Source organism: Cydia strobilella, chromosome 6, assembly GCF_947568885.1.
Source record: "Cydia strobilella chromosome 6, ilCydStro3.1, whole genome shotgun sequence".
NCBI lineage: Eukaryota > Metazoa > Arthropoda > Insecta > Lepidoptera > Tortricidae > Cydia > Cydia strobilella.
The window spans coordinates 17651697-17670049 of NC_086046.1; the positions used below are offsets into that span (position 1 = coordinate 17651697).

At 38.7% G+C, this 18353-nt stretch overlaps 1 protein-coding gene across 9 annotated transcripts in view; it reads right to left on the reverse strand.

Annotated features, from left to right (window-relative positions):
• LOC134742191 (rho GTPase-activating protein 23) overlaps positions 1 to 18353 on the reverse strand; it is a 402175-nt gene that overhangs the window by 101835 nt on the left and 281987 nt on the right. For 3 of the 9 annotated variants that reach the window (XM_063675176.1, XM_063675184.1, XM_063675185.1), the window contains 11 exons: positions 9556 to 9729; positions 8613 to 8876; positions 7922 to 8160; positions 7107 to 7658; positions 6737 to 6951; positions 5933 to 6037; positions 4691 to 4771; positions 4004 to 4195; positions 3381 to 3434; positions 2711 to 2822; positions 1458 to 1547 (listed from right to left, as the gene is read on the reverse strand). In XM_063675176.1, coding sequence (XP_063531246.1) covers positions 1458 to 1547; positions 2711 to 2822; positions 3381 to 3434; positions 4004 to 4195; positions 4691 to 4771; positions 5933 to 6037; positions 6737 to 6951; positions 7107 to 7658; positions 7922 to 8160; positions 8613 to 8876; positions 9556 to 9729 — 2078 coding nt within the window. The remainder of the gene's footprint in view (positions 1 to 1457; positions 1548 to 2710; positions 2823 to 3380; positions 3435 to 4003; positions 4196 to 4690; positions 4772 to 5932; positions 6038 to 6736; positions 6952 to 7106; positions 7659 to 7921; positions 8161 to 8612; positions 8877 to 9555; positions 9730 to 18353) is intronic. The other 6 variants (XM_063675179.1, XM_063675178.1, XM_063675183.1 and 3 more) reach the window with 6 other exon arrangements.

The window sequence follows — 18353 nt, forward strand, 5'->3', positions numbered from 1 at the left end:
GACTATTAGATAAAGCTAATGCATTTTTGTTAAAATGGGTACATGAGAAATGTAAATAAGATTACGTGTAGTATGATTTTTTTATACTCTCTTGGTACAGTTTTGTATGCGTTTTTTCTGGCAATTGACTTTTATTTATTAGACATATATCTTTGTGGTAAGTCGTTTGTCGATAATTTGGATTAATAATATGTTAAGGTTTAGTAGGATTTTAAAAGGGAGTTATTACAAATATGACAAAAACATATAGGTAACAAATTAATGAACTTGATATATACACAGAGCTTGTAGTTATAACTCTTAGATCTAAACATAAAACAACTATTATGTAACAACGACCATGCTACACAAACAAGTTACACTAAAACAAATAAATACAATACTCATTCCTTATACGTAGGTATCTTTTTTTGTATACCACGTCGGTGGCAAACAAGCATACGGCCCGCCTGATATCTATCATTTGCAAGTGTAATATCTAATGTCTAATTTTAAAATTAGTCTATGATTGACAGATGTTCATCGATTTGATTTTCTACCTTAACACAAATAAAATAAAAATAAAGTCAATATTTAAAATAAGTATGAACCCCAATCGCATGATATGCTTGTAATGTTAACTTTATAATAATTACAACAAGGTAGAAAATCGAATGCATAAAAACCATGTCTTGACAAACTAAAGATTGGCACGCATCAGCATTGTAAAGGTTTTTGACGGCATTTCAGCAGCCAAAGTTACGTAGAATACTAAGCTAAAAATGTAGCACTACATTCCTACATCGTAGTACGTCTGCTATTAAAATAGGTACTCAAAAGCAAACAATCATTCAGTCATGCGCACAAATTTACTTCATGCTGTTCAAGTACTAAATGAATTTGTTGTGTTTTGCAGTTCTGTGGTAGTTAAGAGTCGAATGTTTAAGTGTGTGGCTTTAATTTTGGGCAGAAATAAAATGAAAATACACTTAACATATTATAGATGATGACTATTTCTTTCAGGTAAGTACCTATTTCTCATTTCATTTACTAGAAGATAAGATGCATTGTGTTCAGCGATATCGTATATGAATAGACAATAGTATTACAGATATATACCTACTTAACTTTTTATTACTTCACTAGCTACACAGAGCTGGTCATGTGTTCGTAAATATTTCTATCGAAACTGAACACCGCTAGCATACCAAGGTTCCCGAGCGTGCCTACGTGACCTGGCAGCATTAATAACTAGCGTATTTTCACTTTAATTTCTGTTGGTTATCTAATGAGTCGCAAAACAAGACTAAGGCTTGACCGTGACCAAATACGGATGCTCCCAGCATCCATGGGGCCACAACATCACTCAAAAGGCCAATTAGCAGCACCACCTATTGGTGTCAAACGTGAACTATGCAAACATTGTCATAAGCGCCACCTAGCGTCGGCCGGCGGGACCGCGGTGTCATGCGACGTACCGCATTGGGAGCGACGCGTGGGGGTCGAATATGCGCAGCAGCGGCGTAATGTCTTCCGTGAACCGAGGAGGGCGCCACTTGCGGTATACACTGTTTTTGTTTCAATCCAAATTTAATTTTACCTATTTGTTGTTATTTTTCTGTTGTAGATTTTGTTGTGTTAAACAAGTGCGAGTTCCGAAAAATGAACCAGGATAAAATAGAATTGTATGCAATGTATGGAAAACTCATAAAGTTTGTTGTCATTTTTTCGGATTTCGCACTTTCTTGTTTTATCTTCATATTATAACACTTCTAAAATCACTAGACTGCTTTTCAATCGGTAAATAGAGTGATCTAATTACTACGTTAGTTCCAATCAGACAAAATAAATAACTAAGTAATTGGAATTACAACTGAAAATATTTACCTTCTCTTTTAAAAAAGATTAAAAATCAGTCTTCAGTGATAAATATAGTGTTTTGGTTATGTACATACTACATACCACTAAATTGGGATTACAACATTGGTTATATACTATCTAAGACATAACATAGACATGACAATAAATCTATCTACAATTCAATTATGGGGTAGTTACAAATACTACAAGATAACAAACTAAATGGACAATATAAGTTATTGACGGACAATGACAATGTATATTCTACATCTTGCACTAACATAATAATTATTAAATTGTAAAATGGGACTTAATCGCGTATTTAAGTTTAAACTTAAATAAGTACGCGATTACGTCCCGTTTTACAATTTAATAATGTGTAGAAATCGTGAAAGTTTAAAGTTTTACATAATAATGTCAAATGTTTAATATAAAAATGCGAATGTTGTTTAATCAATTAAATAAATATACAAATTGCGGGGCTCATACTGGGTATGGAGGTAATTAGTAGTTGAAATTTTACTACCAAATTACTAGAAGAAATTGCTTCGTAAATTATACTAATACATAATTTGTACTCTGTATAAATTTTTGCCTCATCAAAATACCAGGAAATTATAATTAAAAAATTATTCAATTTTAGTTTTCATATTTTTTTTACTGTCTCAGGGTCATTTCATTTCATTCCACCTGTCCAAAATTCTTGGTCCAATATGTATTTGCGTTTCACATTTTGCTTAATGAGAGAGTGAGACGCAATTCACAAACGCATGAAAGAGAAATGCTCGCATTCTCTCTCTTTCGCGCGCATTATTAGGTATCTTGAGGCAGAAACCGTAGACTAAACGAGTGAGCGTGGATTGGAACGTACCTTCTCAAAGCGTGATGGTCGGCGTCGGGCTCCGGATCGCTGTCCAGGTGGAGCCGGTCTCCCCACGTGGCTTTCAGGTAGGACACGCGACGCATCGCGCGCTCCTCCTCTGCTGACAAGTAATTAAAACAAATAACTATGGGTTTTACAGTGCGGTGCAAAGATGGCCGCCCGCAGAAGAAAATTAATAGGGCCGGAGTAGGTATATGTTAACACACAGTACGCAGTAAGTACAGAAATCAACCTAACCCCAAACTAAGCAAAACTTGTACTATGGGTGCTAGGCGACGATATACATACTTACATAGATAAATACATACTTTTACATATTTATATACATAGAAAACACCCTTGACTGAGGAACAAATATTTGTGTTCATCGCACAAATAAATGCCCTTACCGGGATTCGAACCCAGGACCATCGGTTCCACAGGCAGGGTCACTACCCACTAGGCCAGACCGGTCGTCTATAATCTACAAACAACATTGACGTTAGTTTTGAATGTAAGCAATAGTAAGAAGCCCTTTATCTAAATCTTGTAAATTATCTATTACAACTATTCTACAAGTGATTACTATTGTCAAATGTGTAACGAGCAATTAGTTTCGTAAAATCATTCTAGACACTGGTTATAAATTTTTGAACATAGGCTTTTTTTTTATACTGACCACCAAGTTGAGCATCTTTCTTCTGTCTCCGTGTCACCAAGTCGTCAGCAAAACCTGCGGACGAAACACTCGTTTAGGGACACATCGTGCAACATTCGACAACATTAGTACATTACACACCGATGATCACGAACAATTAGTCGACATTAGTAGCACACCTAGAAGCACACTCATCATTCCGTTAGTATGAAGAGAAGGTTAGACCGGTCGCTCCCTCCTGAGACTCAAAGCAGTGTCCTGATCAAAGACACAGATTTGAAGCTTGTTCTTTAAAATGTTGGTAAATTGATATTTGGTTTGATGGCAAGTTTAGTTTTAGTAGAAGTGATCTTTAATTAGTTTAGGTGTCAAAGAATTTGACATACCGGATGCGTTCCGTTTGCCTTCCGGTATGACAAATTCTAAAGTTTATTAAGATAAGCGAGCCCATTAGGTTTTATGTATGCGGAGAACACACCAAACCGAAGTTAAGCAAATAAATATCTGGTTCGTAATGCGACCTAGGGTAGCACCGTCTACACTTGCCATCAGATCAAACGGTTTGTTAATGCAACCCAGCGAGCGTTAATCAGAGGGAGCGAGAGCATTCCAAGAAGAAGTCTCAGCGTGTTCTCGGGCGGGACCTGAGTCGGCGGGCGTGCTGGGCGTGGGCGAGGGCTCGGCCGGCGACGTGGCGGCCGAGCTGGCGGCCGAGGGCGGCGCCAGGCTCAGCTGCGTGGGCCGCACGGCCGCGCCCGCGCCGGGCAGAGACACCCGGTTCATGGCCTCCATTTGCTCCCTGTTCAGCCCCATACGTCTCTTCGCGTGACTGCCATCTTGGAGCGTAACAGTGCTATTAGAGGTGCTTTAAGCTCCGCGTGTATGCTACGTTGTGCTGCGTTTTTATTACGACTTACAGATTTGCAATATTGAACATTCAAAGTCGAACGCCTGCTTATTGATGCCTGCTATTATTTCCACTTATCGTAGCGACACCGAGGCTTCTTAGCCTCGTCCTCTTGGACATGAGGGTTCGTATACGCGAATCTTAGATCAGATGCTATAAGAAGTAATACGCGATAGTCCACAGGCTATGCACTCCGGGTTTATTTATAAGCATACATAAAGGATGACTTGGATACTTATCCAATGCACTTGCATTACAGAAATAAAAAACGCAGCACAACTTCAGTCTTAAGTAACTTACCCGTAATACAAAGTACACGATTATCGTTCTCATCGTGATTTATAAATTAAAAGTGGGGGTGAAGTGAAAATTGTGTTCTAGTAAAGTAATAAAACTTGGATAATGTTTCGTTAAAGGTTATTACCTGTGGCATGATGTCTTCTAATAGGTAATCCTTCACTGCCTGTACTGTTTGACCTTGTTCGCATTTGAACCTTTTCTGTTTCTGCAATTAAATAAGATGATGTTGTTTTTAAAACTGTTTTAACATCTTTTAGTGAACTACGACCACACTACGACATTTCAAGCTGCAAGTTTAGCTGCAGCTAAGGCTATTTTTAACATCTTTTAATAAACTACGACATTTCAAGCTGCAAGTTTAGCTGCAGCTAAGGCTATTTTAACATCTTTTAGTGAACTACGACATTTCAAGCTTTCAAGTTCCAATATAGACCCGAATTTTAACGATTTATATATATTTGGAAAAGTTATCCGGAATATCACATGAAAAAATGTAAAATCTTTGAATGCAGTTTTAATTCGTTTCCTTTAAGTAAAATGAGCTAACTTAAGGTTTTAAGGCACTTTCCCTCTAGGGCCCATTAATTTTTTCCACTATGTATACCATACCATAGATTTTAATTCATATAGTCGTAAGAAAAACTAATCAAAACTGTCAAAACGCAAAACTAATCATCCTCCAATAGTTCTCAACAATATCCCAATTCAGCAGGTTGAAAGTTTCAAATATTTAGGTAGCTTAATTACCAGGCACTCCAGGTGCACACCAGACATCGTTGCAAGGATTGCTATGGCAAATAAACTTTCAACCAGAAGAAACAATTATTGAAATCCCGTTTATCATGCAGAAGCAAGAAGCTACTGATTAAGGTGTACATCTGGAGTATAGCCCTTTATGGAAGTGAAACGTGGACAATGACCCTAAGCGATAGAAAGAGAATGGAAGCATTTGAAATGTGGTGCTGGAGGCGAATGGAAGGCATTAGTTGGAGAGACAGAATAACGAATGAAGAGGTGCTAAGAAGAGTGAGTGAAAGAAGAGCTATTCTGAACACTATTGCAAATAGACGCGGGAAAATGATTGGACACTTAATACGACATGACTACTTCTTTAAAACTATCCTGGAGGGGCGGATAGGAAGGAAGCGGGGTAGAGGAAAACCCAAACGCAGTTTTTTAGATCAAGTGAAAGAAAAAGTAGGGGTCGTGTCGTATCAAAAAGTCAAAGAGCTGGCGCGGGATAGGGAAAGCTGGAAGATACTCCACCGACAAGAGAATAACTCTTAAGTTAATGATGATGAGTTGTAAGAGACAGACAGTCGTCAGAAATCAGTAAGAATAAATGATATTAGAAATAGGCATTTACCGGGAACATATTTTTCAGGTGGCGGACAATGTAGGTATTTACCGCCGGTGATCATCAACTGGTTTCCTGACAAGCTGCCGCCGAGTGCTAATTCATGCTCTAAATCTGAAATAAAAAAAACTGTAAATAGAATTTTTTTTTGAAAGACTAAGCAGAATAATATCACGATCGAAGTCCATTAATCATATTCAGGGTCAGGTAACATTCGCAATGTTGGACCCAATTTAGCTAAATTTCTAAAAGATTGTGTGTGAGATCCTACCGACTGCGCCATGCTATGTATCGCGTCGCGTCAAAGACTAGTTCGAGACAAAGACTGATTTATTATATTCATTTCCAGGAATACCCGTTTATAACGATTCCTAATATAAAAATGAAATAAAACTATGAAAACGGATTATATCGCGTATATTGAATTTATAATACATCCCTATGATGATGATAATAATGTATTATAAATTCAATATACGCGATATAATCCGTTTTCATAGTTTTATTTCATGAGTAACTATCGCGGTAACCGAAGACAATATTATGATTCCTAATATATATATTTTTTTTAACAAGCAGAAACGTCTGCGATCGATGCTATTAAGCTCTTGTATTGTTGTTTTTGAGGTCTTAGTGAATCAGTTGGCAGAGCGCTGGAGTATCGATCCAGAGGCCGTGAGTTCAAGTCTCACCCAAGGCAGTAATTTTTCCACTTTTAAATTCCTAATATAGCTTATATCTTATCTATTTGATGTTAATATAATCTACGTACTAATTTCTACGTACCTAATATCTATTGTTTTTAAATCTCACCTTGCTGAGGTTGTACATCGAGCGACCTGGCTTCTCTCCTGGACGTCCTGGTCTCGAACTCTTTCCTCCGCAGCGCCACGCTGGGCTCGAGCCGCGTCGTGGACATACGAGCCAGCTCGCTACGAGCGACCTCCGTGCGCCGCTCGCCGCCTCCTCGAGCCTCCTCGAGCTGCCTCGTCCGAGCCGTCACTAGCTGGAGCTCAGGCACTGGATATCTGGAACGGGAGATACGGTTAAGTAGAGGGCATTAAAGAAGTACTACTAGTGAAATGATTTCGAGACACTTGTCACCTCACTGGGCTATAAAGTTACTAGTAGAATTGTAATGGTTGGAAGAAATGTTTTATTTTACGAACACGAATATCTTTACCTGCTATCCTGATTACTCGTCGATGCCGCCTCCTGATACTCAGGAGAAAATCCATTATTCATCGACCCATTATTGCTTGGCATCGACTCCTGTATCTTCGATAGTGTGGCCACAAATTGACTTTTGTCCTGTTTTAGTCTCTGTTTGTCGTTTGGAGTTCCGTTAACTTCCCCGTACCCACTGTACGTTCCGCTGTCAACGCTCGCTGAGCAATCATCTCTTTTAATTTCTTGTTGGGGTAACGAGGGTGGGGGAGATGCCGCGAGAGGCGGAGAAGAAGGGGGAGGCCACGCTGGTTTCTGTAGCTTCTGTGGCCTCGCGTAGAACTCTTTTTGTTTTATGGGCGGTGGGACGTCGGGGGTGACCCAACCGGTGGGTTGGCTCGGTCGTCTGAGGAAAGCCTCTTTCTGTTCGAGACTCTTTCGTATTCGGGATAGGATAATCGAGTCGTCTAGTTCTCTGCCGGTTAGGGTTGAGTTCGAGTCGAAGGAGCCAAGGCTGTCTTTGCTTTCTGTGGCCGATGATGGTAGCGATGTGTCTGATTCTCTTCTACTGTAAAAAGAAAAATTGTTATGAGCCACTGAGTCTTATAGGCTGTTATATTTTAACATTTTAATTAACTTCTATGTCATTTGATAAGCAATTAACAAAATATTATTGGGGTCCTGGGGTACACATGTTACTAGGCAGCATAGATTGGCTATATCAGCTGTATATATCAGACATAATAAACCACCGCGCGCTGCTAGAGAACTCTAGACCAGGTCGACTGTAAGCGATTACTAACAGAGTAAATAATCATAAGAAATATTTACCTATCATGCAACAAATGGTGGGGTGTAGTGGGTAGCCGCGGCACGTCATACCGCGAGGGTGTCAGCGACGCCACGCTCGCGTACTCCGGGTCCTCCCGCCGCGGCACCTGCGGGGCCGGCAGCGCGGCCCTCGGCCTCCGGTACGCGTCGAACAGGCGCGACTCGTGCTCGGTTATCGGCGCCGGCATTTCAATGTGCCGCTGGTTCGATTCAGGGTTGTAGGCGGCTTCGCTGAAATACTGGAAGAAAAGGCTAACTTTATTAAATATTGTTATCAATTAAACAAGTATTTTTAATATGATTGTTCAGTTGAACTAATGAGTTGATACATTGCCCAAATACTTACTTAATTATACAAAGAGACACTAGCATGAGAATGACAGACCTTTGCACTATTTACAGCAATGTGACGACGATTGTGGTCCCTCTGCACAAGTTGGACAAGTGTCAGATTGAGCAAGAGGATCCCTTTCTCTGCTACAGTGGTATTCAGAATAAGAACGTGGAAGTGACTAGCTGAAAAACCCTCGCATGTGTTTGACTTCTACCTCATGCCCTTGATGGCCAGCACAATATCTCCCACTGTAGAGTCTGCGCGCAAACAGAAGAGTCATAAATGTATTGGTTGCCTAATAATCCACGACTCTTCTCTTTCCGCACATTTTTAACATGTCATAACTACTTAACTCACCCGTTGCAACAGATCGTGGTCTCTCGGCACAACCGTCAGCTTGAGCGAGAAGGGCTCCCGCTGCGCCAGCTGGACGACCCTCGCATACGGCGCGCGGCTGCGGCCGCAGGCCACCGGCTCCCCGTTGACGGCCAGCACGCGGTCGCCCGCGCGCAGCCCTGCCGCGGCCGCTGGCCCGCCCGGCCGCACGGACCTTACGAAGATCGTGTCCATGGGAGCGCCGACCGCGCCCACCGCGAGGTGGCGCGCATCCTCGTACAACTCCTGAAAACAAATAAAAGTATTGTGTTAACTACGCAATCTGAAATACTATCTTTGTTGGCACATAGCCTTCCCCTTTCTAATGGTATTATAGATCTGGCTATCCCATTAATTTAATAACAAAACTTCCGTGAGACACAGACATATTATATTATATTATATTAGCGTTTTCGACTTAAAACACGTGAGTGACCCGTCATTAATATATTTAATATCCCATTAATGTTTGTATTTACCTATCTTAGGATAGTTTTAGGGTAATGTATGTAAGAAAGGTCGCAGATACATAGTTGTGTGAGATTATTGGTATTGACTGGTCACATTTTGCAAGTAACCGTAAACCTAAGTCAAGAGACCAATAGTCCTTAGATAAATCTTGCGCCTTGAACCATGAGGGTTGGTATTGAAAGAAGTGCGTTTTACATAATCCGAAGTGACAAATCACCATTTAAATTCATCTTTGCATAATAATTGCCAAAAACCGGAATAAATGGCACTGTCAGAGGTTAGGGGAATCACTCTCTCAAGGATGCCTTAGCCATGTGAGGCGGCATCATACACGGCCGCAAACTTGGCAGATGTCATTTGCCTGGTGGTGTCGTGAAAGGTGTACGCTGATGACGCTTAATCTAGGAGTGTCCTTTGTTTGCGTCATTTGTTAGGCAAACTGTTGAATACCAACCTGCAGTGAATCCGGCGGGTAGACGACCAGGTGCCGCAAGGTGAACCCGAAGCCGTGGCGGGCGTCGGGGCGCTGGATGACGATGGTGCGCGGCGCAGCGGCGAGCGAGGCGGGCGGCACGGACGCAGACGTGGACGCAGGCAGGGCCAGCGGGGGGTGCGAGACCGGTGGGGGCTGTAGACAAAATACATATTCAGATTAATTCATGTGCTCTTTTAGGTTCATTTGTCTTTGCTGTTTTATTTCCGATAGTTAAAAAGAAGATAAGCGAACCATCAGTCCATGCCGTAGGGGCAATGTCAAGCGACGTCAAATCAACAATTTTTTATTAACATTTATTTATTTATTAACATCAAAGTGTCTATGACTTCCCGTTTCCCCATGAAGTTATAGTTGAAAAATATTATTTACACCGATGCGATGATTGTTATCGCTATAATGGCTCTTTTAGAATAGGGTAATAAAACAATTAGCACCCGGTTTTACTTAAAGCATACTGGACCTAAGCAATCTTGTCCCATTTACGTTTCTACATTTTAATTTCTCAGTTTGCCTAGTATTTCAACTTTTCAATTCATAGTCTGTTGTTAAATAAAATAAAATATTTAATCTAAAGAAACATTAATTTCAAAGTACATACGATATGTGTCGAAATAAAGTTTCATTTACATAATCACCTATCGATATTATCCCAGAAACACAAATTATTATAACTAGTTATTCCTACTATATGCGACGTGCTGTGCCGCTCTTTTGTCATTTTGTATTCGTAAAGAAGAAAGATGACCAATCGGTGCAGATTATATTACGTCAACTAAAGGCTCCCTCACACACGCGCGTTTTGCGGGCGGGGCGTGAGCGGACGCCGGCGCGACGGGAGCGCTCTCATCGCGCTCCGTTCACGCTCCGCCTGCAAAACGCGCGTGTGTGACGGAGCCTTAAGGTAAGACCGGACTATTTTTAGGCGAGTTTGAAGGACGTCACAAAAAATTATATTAGTACTCATCACTAACTTTTACATCCGAATGTTTATTGCAAATGATAAAAAAGAAAACTAACTTTTATAATTAAATTTAGGAGTAGTCTACACTCAAAGTTGAATTACATTTTTTTCAAGACACCAAACCGAAAAACCCTTGGACTTGGACTAGGACTAAGATCAGACTATTGCTAATTTGAACTCAAGGAGAAAAGTTGCATATGTTGAAAAAATCCGGTCTTTTCCCTTAAATTATATTTTTTCCGCACTTTTTTAAAACGTTCGTAACACACGACTGACATGACTGAGCGGTTACTACACTGCAATGTGGCAAGAGGTGCGGGATGAAATGGCGTCACACATTATATTGCAGTGATGAAAAATAACTACTACTTATTTTGGAAGCAATTGCGATCATACAATCTTAACCTCCATCCGATCTTACCCGGGTATACCTTATACCATACACCATAGGGATAAGCAAGTAAGCAGATAAGTAAAAACTTTAATTATAACAGTATGTAAAGAAAGGGAGCCTATTTCTGCCAACAAACTGTTATACAGTTTGGCGGAGGTTTTACCTATATTAAAATATGTATGCTGTTTCCATGAATGAATGCCTCTTTTTTATATAAAAATATATTGGATAAAGATTAATTGAAATTAATCTGATTAGCTGCCTACATTACACCTACGTAGGTAGGTATTAGTAGAGGCAAACCAATCCGATGACTTATAATAAATAACAAGTTTTTGTCATTAAATTAAAATTAAACCTTCCTTTTTTTAACATATAAAATATAATGCGCAATTGCGCAATAAAGATCACAGCAGAGCGTGGCCAGTTGAACCTTGAATCCTCTATTAAAAAAAAACTATTTAGGGCCAAGTGAAAAAAAACATCCAATACAAGCTATTGTATTCGTGTTACGCGCAACTGCGTATTGTTATCTAACAACGATAAAAAATGTCCGTTGAGGAATTATTTTGTCAAATAAGAATCTAGAGATTTTTCCAGTCACTTATTATGATTCATAACAAAATAGTCATGGTCAATTTGCTCATGGTGTATTTTAGAAAATGAATAGGTACATCACATAATAATCTTATTTGCTTTAGGTTAAACATTATTAATACATACAAGAGGTTCACATGTTACATTTCCACGTTTTTGTTACAGTCAAGGTATGGTCAAGGCTCTAATGTTAAGCCTACTATTTTTACAATAATATTAAATACAGTCTGTACCTTCAAGAAGCTACATAGTTATAAAAGAAGAGGAAATTGCATATCGGCAAATAAAATCTTCCTATCCATTCAGGCATCACAGTAATCCTTTTCACAGGCGCCAAACAAGATCCAGTCTCAATAGAGCTAACCCCCTTGTATAAGAGGATATTAAGTTAGTACTTGAAGTACGTCACTTACGTCGTTCTTTGGGTGTCATAATCGGTGCTACTGCGGTGGCTGTTCCCATTGCCTACCGACCAGTCGCATCAAGTAAACCAGAGTGAAGGGTGATCCGAAGACCCGTTAACTTTGTGTAACAGATGCTGTATTCCCTGAAGCGAATACTGTAGATATTTCGCATGAAAAGCAACGGGAATACGAGTAACACGACCAGCTTATCAAAACAGGTACAGGAACTAATTTACCGCGGAGTGACACTGGCAGTCACAACTCGAAAAGCGAATGGCGGATGTCATAAATATAGAGCTGTTACATCTTTGGCGTTACTAATCTACTGGCAGATTCCGATGAGGGAAGATTGACGATGCCTTGGTTAACGAAGGAATATAATATACTAGTTTTATGGCTGCACTGTTATGGCAAGGGGTTTAATTGTAGGAATGTTTGTAAATCAGAGTCAATGACAGGTGGATCGTAGGATTGAAAAATGTGGCTTCTGGCTTTTAACGGTTATGTAACTCAGGGATTAGGGTTCGAGCTGATGTACAATTAAGTCAGAACGTCGTAAATGTATTTATATGGGTATAAAAAAGAGCAATAAGTAGAAAGGACTTTCAGTCCTAATTGAGCTCACTCTGGGACTAGGGCGATTTGCGTAAAATTGTCCCATAAAATTTATTAAAAAAAAGTGCACAGGGTCACTGTTTAACTACCATATAGCCATAGCCGATTAAATGAAATCTGGTGACATGATCCATAGAGTAAGGCAATCTATAAAATTTTGATTCTATTCTTTGAGCCGCTTGCGTTGCGGCTTGCGGCGAACCGTCTGTGATGGTATTCGTAAGTAATTATAATAACACTGCAAAAATGTATTGTGAAAATCTTACAGTTCTCTGATAAGTCCGATAATAATTATAATGTACTTATGTTATTAAAATAATGTACCGAGGTGACCACACAAGATCACATCTCTAGTCCGCGGCTTTACGCCCACGCCCGTCAACGCGTATGATAGCTCGGATAAATAGCGGATCAGACGCTAATCGCTCTAATGAAGCGTATTGTGCACCACATTAAATATATCTACACATTTGCATCTTATTTCCCTGTAATAAGGCGAAAACTGTTTACATTTCTTTGACGATCGTAACGACACATACCCTGCCTAGACCCGTCTCATAAGGCATTAAGTACGAAACCCGTATATTGTTACATCGTTCATCGTTTCCATCCATAGTTGTGTAGAATAGCTACGACGGGATTCCCTTGTAATAAAAACTATTTTTAAAGTCGTATGATCAGTGAATCGAATTGTAAACGTACATTTTAAAAATAGAAACCTCGTCTTTAAACCTTCGCAATAAAGACTATTTATAAATAATTACATTAAAGGATAGTTCTACTGTGTCCGTGGCAAGGATATTTCTTTTGAAATGGAGCGAGTGTCCTTTACGATGACGGTTCTATATTAACCACGTTAGGGATTATTTTAATAAGCCTTGACGTTGTCAGTTCGTTAAGTCTACTTCAACTCCCATCGGATACGCCAGAATAAGGAGAACCTGACATGTGCTTTCAAATAAAAGTTTATAAATCCTCGCCTAGAATGGTATTAGGTACCTACTGACAATGTACAAGTATCCTGTTTTGAAAAGAATGGATGAGTATGTGGGTTGGGATGAAAATTAATAATCTTCTAAAACCCAATGGCAATTAAATTGCGCTAGCAGCTGATCCCATAATAGAAAACATCAAACTGTATAGCATGTTTGACATAATTGGCCTTAAAAAATATATTAAGAAAGAAGTACAATTCATTTAATCGAATGGCATCAAAAAAAATCTGAAATAAATCGTAAATATAGCAGGTACAGTCAAGGGCATAAATATATATACATTCCCAAAGTTTCAAAAATATGTGTACGCTTTTACACCTTAGACAATAAAGTCGTGTTCACATATTTTTGAGCCATTTGTCTGGATCGATATTTTTGCCTTCGACTGTACATATGACACAAGTTTATGTCCAAGGTTCTCAGCCATTGAAGTACAATGATAAGCACAATCGCAATCTGACGACAAAGTTATATAATTACTTTACAACTCATGAAACTGATGGAACATTAACATTAACATTTTGAACAAAACACAAGTGGCATAAAATTCCGAAGAATACTTTAATAATTAATACTATGCGTAATTCCACGTCCAAGAAGCGCCTTAATAAAACCACTTACATACAAAATCCAGTTAACGCATCGAAGCCGCACAATCGCCGCAGCGTATAAAGTACGAGTAGAGTCAAGTTACACCGATTACGGCGATCAGATTCACTCTTTCCGGCTTTGTGGGGTTTTTACAGCTGCCTGTGTGGCTCAGGGCTTTGATTAAGTCCTCGGCAAGCTGGGCCGAATTTCACCTTCCCATACAAACGGAGTTTCGTTTTCATTTTAAAACGACGGGTTGGATTGTAATGAAACTGCACATACAATGACATGAGGTATATCTATGCCTGTAATTAGTTTATACAGCTCCAGCTTTTAAAACAAACGAAATAAAGCAAACAAGTTTTGTATGAAAAACATAGTCGCTGTATTTTTTAACTATGGTATCTGAAGCTATATATATAAACTTATTACAGGCATAGATATACCTTATCCTATTGTAGGTACACATTTTCAGAGCAATGAAATCTATCTAGTCGTTCTAAAATGAGAGCGTAACTACGTTTGTATGGAGAAGCGAGCTTGCCGGGGACTATTTCATACACTTCTCTTTCATACGGACTTCTCCATACAAACGTAGTCCCCATTTTCCTCTCTGGATGTCATTATGGAATATATTTTTACACAACAATTTGATGCATACTAACCAAATCTATGCCCTTTGGTTTGACATTTTGTTAAATATTATAAGCGTTATGAGCGAAAAATAAACCATACACATTTTTTGGAAGCTCGTCCTCAGTTCACTTTCCTTGTAAGTGGCGAGGTTGAACTTAGGAGGGTTAAAGTAACGATTATTGGCCGGTTGCATTATAATTATAGGTACTTTCGTGGAAAATGTTAATAAAGGAAGTATCATAGTAGTACTCAAGTTATACTTGCAGATATAGTTTGAATCTTCTCAAATGAGTTTTACGCCAAAGATCCTAATCTGTTAAACAAAAGCCATTGTTTATTTTGTGCGAGCGCGTGGCCAATGTGTCTGAATGCGTGGACATTGTCTTAGCGCATGGAACGCGCTGGCACAATGGCCACGCGCTCACACAAAAGAAACAATGGCTTTTGTGCAATAGCGTAAAAACTATACCACAAGGTGAATTGCTTGCTTATTATAATTTTTATTTACAGAATTAACGTAATTTACGGATACATCCACGTTCAATCGCATAGCTCCCATTAGCATGCTGATATCACTGAGAGAACGTAATGATGGCAACATGCGCATGCTATTTCCTCGTTCTGAACCTAGTAAATCATGTAACTTGAAAACAAATTGCCTCTCCGGGTCAGCCTTTGACTAGTAATAGGTATTTATTTAAATTTACTGCCCAGCGTCAACAGTTTAGCGGGATCGTAGAGTTAATTTTATTGGTATGATTACTTATCTGTACACATCTTTATCTCGTGATAAAAGAGGAATTCAATGATTGCAGCGCTGATAAATTGCTGAGGCCGGACAACATTATTATATTGAATTCAACGAGACCTAATAAATTAACACCTTCTTTTAAAATAAATGGTATCAGTAGACGAGTTAGCAAAAGTCGGTTGCTAATTTACATGAGATAAATGGTAAAAACACATTTTTTGGGTACTATAGGTATTGAGAACGAGATAGAGCATAACATAAGGTTTCGTTGTGTCTAAATCCAACAGTAGTTTAGCAATATCTATGGTGGTAATAAATTAAATAGGTGTCTGACCTGGTCGACATTTCATTTTAATTTTGTTTAAGTAAAAAGTCAAAATAAATAACCAAAATAAAATACCTAGTTTATATAGTTGCGGGTTCGGATTAAGTTGTGTATATGCACATCTAGGAATAATTAAACAATAAACAAACATTAGCGTCCAGGGACAATTTTCCAACGACACAGCAGCAGTTATAATGCGAAAGTCCTATAAAATGCTAACAATATTACCTGTGATAATATCTTCGCGATTACATCCCATGAAACTTTCCTCCGCGTCGGTAATTATGTAAAACGGTTATGCTAAGTAAGTCCGCGGGGCGCAATATACTTTAAAAAAACGCTAAATGGCCGATAAGGACTGTGTTTGGTCCGAGTACGGCTAGCCGGGATCAGAATAGCACGTCTACTGCAAATTGTATGCATTTTAGCACGATCGACCTACTATTTTTTTGTTATATGTGATGCCGTTAGGGTTGTCACGGATAATTGAGCCACGTTCGTAAGACACCACAACAAACAAATTTAAAATTTTGTCAGTCAACATTTTTAGGTATTCACAGCGAAGTTTCATCAAAAGCGTACAAAACGGCATCCGCAGCAAACTTCGTCCAATCTACATCAGGCTTCTTAAAAAGTTAGACATTTTTATTTAATTGTATTTAAAATAAATCATTTCACACCATGCAAGAAATAAAGCACCAGACAATTATTACAAAAATGTTGAACACAATTTGTATTTAATAAATGCGCCGCACTTGACCGGTTTTTATATGGTTTGTATTATGACTTCATTTTACGTTTTACAACATTGTAGTAACCCTCGGCGTGAACTCGTAAAAATTTATCACCCACTAAATGTCCGGAGTCTGTAATCTCAACAATCCCCGTTCAGGCACAAAAACTAGGGCTATAAGAAAGGAAACGTTATTTCACCTTTTAAGTAATTTATTTCTAGTCAGTCAATGTCCTTTACTGGTAGTTAAATAACAGTAAACTTTCTACAGTTTGTATAGTTGTTGCTTGATAACAAAACACAATAATGTTCATGACTATCCGAATCCGATCCGACACATGCGAATGACAGCGGTGACTTGGTTACAATCCTTACCTACATAAAATTACGCCCGAATTTGAAACGAGAAACATTTTTTTGCGTTACCCATTTTTAGACTTTCTTATCCTAGTAATGGTCACATAACTACGTATACAGTGAAACCTGCAAATTTGTGTCAATTAAATAGATATTTTACTTACCTATAGAGGTCGTACCAAATAAGAAAGTTAAAAAAAGTTGTCTTATACGTCATATAGGTACCTCGTCGTTAACAGCGGATCTATACGTACTTACATCACGTTTGACTTTATTTACGAACGTTTTATTTTCAACGTCTAATTTTTACCGTTGAAAGACCTCACGAGCGACGCTATTGACCACTTACGGAATGCTAAATTTAAGTTATGATTTGCATGTTATTACTAAAAACAGTGGATAAATCACTACAATAACACAAAGTCGCTTTCCGCTGTCTGTATGTATGTCTGTCCCTATGTATGCTTAGATCTTTAAAACTACGCAACGAATTTTGATGCGGTTTTTTTAACAGATAGAGTGATTCAAGAGGAAGGTTTATATGTATAATTTGTAAAGGTTTTGTGTAAATTAGTTGAAGTACCCGTGCGAAGCCGGGGCGGGTCGCTAGTAAATAAATAATTTACTAAATCCTTATTCATTACGATTACTGTACACAGATAATGTAAAACACTTAGCATTCGCGTAGTAGATGATACGGTTTCAACTAATCAATGGCTGTTAGACGGATTGATTTAACACCAGGAAACTAGGGGCCCAGTAATGCGCAGTCAAACATTCACTTGCTTTAATTGGACAAGCGGTGATAGGACCGGAGGAATGCTATCGGCGCAGTGCAACTTAACAGTATCTTTATTAGGTTTAAAAAATAATTAGATGGCAACACTTCTTGAACTTTCCTCTAACTACATTATTATAATCTGAAGTCTACAGTTTATAATAACCGTAGCGTGTTAGCGTTGATTATGCAATGATGCCTATACTACATACTTAGAATTGTATTTTTTGATAGATACAAATGAAAAACGAGAGTAATTTTAAATCAAAGGGTCAATGTTACGATGATAAGCATTCCAATATTTTACTTTTACTTGCTACAAAAAAGTTTATCTACGACACTAAACGTTTGTGTACTAATTGTCAATGTGCTGCTTAAATATGATCTGTTACTGTGTCTAAGTCGTATTAATATTAGTGATCGCCTGATCGGCCAGATTCCTAGGGCTTAAGTTTTGGAGCTGACGCCATAATATTGCAAATTATAGTATTGCTGACAGATAATAGCTGTTTATTGGTCGCCTTTAAAGCCAGCGGGATTCCTACCAAGCTCAGTTGAAATCCTGTCTTTGTGATAAATGACATTTAATAAATTCTTGCTTTTTAGGGTTCCGTACCCA